General features: G+C 45.5%; 1 protein-coding gene across 1 annotated transcript; it reads right to left on the bottom strand.

Annotated features, from left to right (window-relative positions):
- Window positions 1-1,790: 1,790 nt before the first annotated feature.
- Window positions 1,791-4,737, bottom strand: LOC137669360 (arylamine N-acetyltransferase, pineal gland isozyme NAT-3-like). Its single transcript, XM_068411418.1, is given in 6 exon segments — window positions 1,791-1,912; window positions 1,914-2,108; window positions 2,110-2,199; window positions 2,202-2,258; window positions 2,260-2,722; window positions 4,659-4,737. Coding segments are annotated over 5 exon segments (870 nt in total). The 5' UTR covers window positions 2,716-2,722; window positions 4,659-4,737; the 3' UTR covers window positions 1,791-1,840.
- Between the last annotated feature and the right edge of the window lie 564 nt (window positions 4,738-5,301).

Here is a 5,301-nt window from a genome sequence, read left to right as displayed (position 1 = left end):
CTTCACATGCTGCATCCCTCGGGCTGTGGACATAATGACCTACTTCTTCCCCTAAGCCTATCCCAGTCATGGGGAGAGGAACAGGTGCAGCCCTTTCTAGGTGTTTCCCATGTCTGTTCCCACAGATGATGGAGCTTCTTAGCTCTGCAGGGACCTTCTCCTACCCCACACCTCTGCGAGACCTGACTGGGCTTTTACCTCCATCCCGATGCTCTGCCCTAAGCTGCCAGGCTTCTGCAAGGACAAACCCACCGACCTTAGCTCCTTTAGCTCTTCCACTAACGTGGGGGCCAAAGAACAAGCCAAGCCAGATCCTGGGACAGGTTCTTCTGACCATCTGTGTTGCAAGCTGCTGGTCCCCACCCCTTTTGCTTCTGCAATCCACTACAGGGTCAGTCGTTAAGATTTCATTTCCCTGTAGGATGGGGGAGCCTCATACAGCACATATAGATGTGTTTGGCTCTGCGAAGACAAGGATTTGAGGAACTCACCATGGCTCTGTGAAATACATTTTGAACATGCAGAATCGCAGCAGCTTTTATTAACTATAAATTGCCAGTTATAGAAAGCTGCTCATATTGCGTAGCAAATAGAAAAGGGTCAGTGAGTTGTATTTTTAAAAGCCTAAGCTGCAAAATATTAGCACATACAAATAATCAGGACAACTGCGGTGATTAATGAGATTTTTTTACTTTGGAAATACACATTGTAATTCGGGGAAAAACAGCTGAATACTTCGACTTCACAATTCTTGAATTTTTTTATTTAATTGTAATTCACTTATATAATTTACTTAATTATAAGTGCATAGTTGTAATGCTTCCATGATTTGTACATAAAGGACCATCAAGCATCATCTCAAAGGGCAAAGTGATTACATTTGAGTAATTTCTCATACTAAAAATCTTAGCCCTTAGATATCTTGATTAAGATTCATCGTTTGTCCTTATATCAATATAATTATTATCACTGCAAACACATCCTCAGTAGAACAGATATGTTTCAGAAGAATAATTCAGAAAAAAATAATTGTGTTCAGCCATGATGATTAATGTGCAGTAACACTTGGAGTTGAATCTTGCAAGAGGAGCCTGTGTTCCCAGCAGTCCGCTGCTGGGTGGGAGCAAACGAAATGGAAGGGAGATGCTTTCACTTCAAAGAAATACTGCTGTTTGGTTATGTCACTGAGAGAGTGGGGGCTGTGTAAAGTCTGAAACAAGACAGAATTGTCCACTGACATTTCTTATCATCAGTTTTAGGCCATAAATAGCCAGTCCGTAAGCATTCGCACAGTGCAGCACAGGCATGGGGCTGCCCTGCTGCCGCGTAAGAGGGTGTTGTGGATTCACGAGCAAAAAGGACAGGGCTTATGGCTTCCTGCAGCAAACTCGGCAGTGGATGTCTTTGTTTTTCTGGCTATTAAATTCCCAAAATAATGTGGTATTCGTTTAAGAGGTGGGTATGATTTTCCCCAAGTGGCAGTGCAGAGTAATAAAGAAAGAGACATAGAGCTCCATCGCTCTGCCCTGCTACTCTGGATGTATTTGGAAAAGCTTTTAAGAGATGAAAGGAGTAGGGAATGGGCAGAGTCTGCTTCCAGCTAAGCACCAACAGAAGGGGAGTGATTTGATTGAGCTAGGAAGAAATTATTTGTACTCAAACCAAAAAGAGGTGCAGGAGCAGTTGTGAAAATCAATTTCTTTTCCAGATTCGCGCTAATGTGTTCTACCTTACACTGGTGTAGATGGAAAGAGAAAGCATAACCTTTAGATGCTTGTCAGAAATAAGGGGAAGGATTGCATGTAATGCCACTGGATTGAATTATAATTCAGACAGTGAGTTAAAACATAGACAGCCTGCTTGTATTGATGGGTACAAATTTCTTGTCTAGTGTTATATTGAATTTTCTCTTTCAATGTTTTCTCTATTTCTTCATCTGCGAGGATTCTGATTTCCACCAGATCCATATTATCCTTATAATTGTACTTTATCTCGGTGAGTTTTCCACCCCACCAGAGCCGGACACCATCGGCGGTCTGCAGGCTGCAGAAGGACTTTGTCACGAAGAGTGAGTCCGGCGCTGTCTGCAGGTCGGCGTTGCAGGCCTCTGAATTCTTCGATGTCTCGTGGCTGAAGGGTGAAGAGATAAAATCCGCCGACAAACTTCTTGTCCCCGTTATGGGAAGTGGAGTCGCTCAGGTTGGAACCCACTGCTTCCTTTTCACCTTCTCGAGGTACCAGACCCCACTCTCCTCCAGGGAAGCGGAAGACCCCAGGAGTCTGTGGCTGGTCTGTCCCCGAAATCAGCTCCATTGGCTGCCATATCTGGTAGGCCATCCCAAACCCACCGTCCACAATGTACGATTTGTCATCAAGCACCACTTTTATCAGCAGATGATCGATTTCATCTGCATATGCGTTGAGCTCCGGGAAATACACTTTTGCTCCCAGAAGAGTGATGTCGTAGCCGAGGGTTCTCAGGACCCAAGATAAAAGGTGGTTGTTTTCCATGCACCAGCCCCCGCGATTCTTCCTCACTATCTTGTTGTAAGTCGCTTCCAGGTCCAGCTCAATGCGTTCTCCACAGTGGATGCTGAGGTCTTCAAAAGGGACTGCTCGGATGTGGTGCTGGAATACATCCGTCAAGGTAGCCAGGTCTGGCTTATCGTAGGAGCCCCGGTAAGAAATTCTGGCAAAATACTCCTTGATGTCCATGCTGCCTCTGAGAGAAGGGTGAAAAAAAAATAGGTTGTGTCAGAAGTGACGGAAGGATCTTCCCCATGCCTTATAATGGAGCACTCGTCGGTATGGGCAGCCTGCTCAGAAGAGGAGGGGGATTTGACTAATGGCCCTATCAAAGGCAGCTGAGTGTGAGTGTTAGCACTGAGGGAAGCCAATGGGACACTGCTGATGAGCACAAATGTTATTTTTAATTGTTTCTTTTACAGCTGTGATGAGAGGCTCCAGCTGTGCTAAGCACATTTCAGCAGAGAGTTCCTGCCCAGCAAAGCTACAAATCTCCGTAGGAAGGAACAAAAACAGCAGCAGCACTGTTTCCCGCTAGAAATTACAGGAACTGAGACTCTCAAGATCTGAACTGCTTTGCTTGTGGTTTGACTCAGCGAAGCAGATGCAGAAAACAAACCCTCCCACTCTTGCAGAGCAATCCAGAGCCTCCTCTGCAACCAAATCTGAAATGCATCTGCCCTGCCGCGGTATTGCCTTCGTTATTTGGGCAGCCTGGCATGAGCTGGTCTCACCTGCTCCTGCTCTCCATGCTGTTGGTAGCAGACATGACCTGCAGCACAGAAAGCTTTTTTTAGGGCAGAAAAGGCTGTGGGAGGGTTTTTTTGCTGCGTCTGTTGTGATCCAACTCCCGCAGCACGGCTTAGCTCCTTGACTCTGCTAATCACAGCCGTACGCCAGCAGCAGGAGGAAACCAAGATCTGGGCCAAAACTACAAGTTTTCAGGGGGCCTCACATTTCTTACATAACTTTTGGGATGCGTTTGCTCCTTCAACTCATAGTGTCCCCAGCAGCAGGTGGCTGCCCATGGGTAAGGGCCCAGGCATCGCCCTCCCCATCCCAGCCGCAGCAGAAGGGCTCAGCAGGAGGCTGTGTCCCACAAGCACGGGGGAGGGGGAAAGCAGCTCGAGCCCTCCCAGCCCTTGATGGTAAGGAAAGAAGAAAGGAATTTTGATGTAGCCAAATACTTTCGTTATTCCTCCCCAGGCACCGCTAAATTTCAGACATCTCTGCGTCCAGAGCAATGTTGTTCAGATTATTGACCCGAGAGGTTCCAAAATGTTCTCAAGTTCCTCTGTACTATTCTTGAGGAAAAATCATAATAAAAAGTCCAACTGTTCCAACAGGATTAAATTCTCTGATTAAATCTGATTAAAAACAGCACACATTAAATTGCATGGGAATTTTGGAAAGATACTTTCAGTATATAAACAAAAAATTAAAAATTTCTATTTTGTGTAATATCCTGTCAGAAACAGAAAGTGTCCCTGCTTGGCTTACCACATTTCCTAGCCTTTAGGATAGAAACTTTACAGAAATCTGTAACTATTGCATCATGGCCACTTCCACATCTCTGACACCCAACAAGCAGGCCTGAATGAGCCCACATCAGGTTCTTATTCGGGGGATTCTCTTTGTTCAGCTTTTGGCTCATTCCCAAGCTTTTCCCCAGAGCCCACGAACTACAAGTCTATTCAATTTTGAGAACTTGGCAGAAACTTTGTTCTTGACGTGTGAACTTTAAACCAGCATCACCAGCAATGAGCTGGTTTTCCCTTTCTTTCTGCCTTTCTTTCACTTGGCCACAGCAGGCGAAACACGTATAGTAACTTTTACTTATAGGTCAAACGTTGGTGTGGGGTTTTTCTGCCTGTTTGTCCATCTCTTGCGGGTGTTTATAAGGTCCTCTCAACAGTGGTACCTGAAATAACTCAGATGGCACGGATGCCCGATCTGCTTGAGGCTGATAACTGAGTAAATAAACCAGCATATCTGTTACACCGAGGGGCTGAGCTGTCCCCGCTCTGCTGTTACACCATTTTCTACTGTGTTCTGTCTTCAAACAGATTGAACTTCCTGGTTAGGGAGCGCTCAGCTACCAAGAGTCAAGGTTTAAAAAAAAAAAGTCTTACCTGGAAAATCAGTTCAACCACCAGTGTATCTCCGGGCTTTGGGGGAGATGGTTTTAAGGCTAAAGCAAGCGGTCTGCTGGCTCTCCTTGACCTAGCGCAGACAGGGCTTGAGGACTGTGTTCCAGCTCCTCTTCAGGGGAATGTCTTTTCCCTCAACTTGCTTTCACTCTCTTCTGTCAGATTGCAAAAGCTGAAAAAAAAAAAAAACACAACAAAAAAAAAGAAGGGTGGAGCATGAGAGCAGTAGTGAGCAAGTAAAACCAACAGCACTGACTCGACACGCATGCAAACCTGGGGGTTATTAGAGCAGAGGCTGCTTCGCGTTTTCACTCCTTTCATGCTTTCTGCAGGGGCTGTGACAAAAAGAGTATTTTGTTTGTCTCAGTAGCTACCTGAATGCACTTGGGTAATATCTGGGGTTTTTTTCCCCGCAGGTGCTAGGTTACTATTTGTTTGGAAATGTGGTGAAGAAGTCTTGCGTGCATTCAGTCTGAGAAGGTTTTTGCACTGTTTCTGAAAAGCAGCAAGATTTCGGCACAGTAATTTGCACCTGCAACCCCCCTCGCCCCACTCAGCACACACAAGAACTTCAGCGCTGCCTTTGCTTAATTTGCTCTCTATGATTTATATCCATTTTTTTATT

The sequence above is a fragment of the Nyctibius grandis genome, chromosome 12 (genome assembly GCF_013368605.1).
Source record: "Nyctibius grandis isolate bNycGra1 chromosome 12, bNycGra1.pri, whole genome shotgun sequence".
Lineage (NCBI taxonomy): Eukaryota > Metazoa > Chordata > Aves > Nyctibiiformes > Nyctibiidae > Nyctibius > Nyctibius grandis.
The sequence above is the reverse complement of the archived record's forward strand: the minus strand, read 5'-3'. Positions and strand labels throughout refer to the sequence as shown.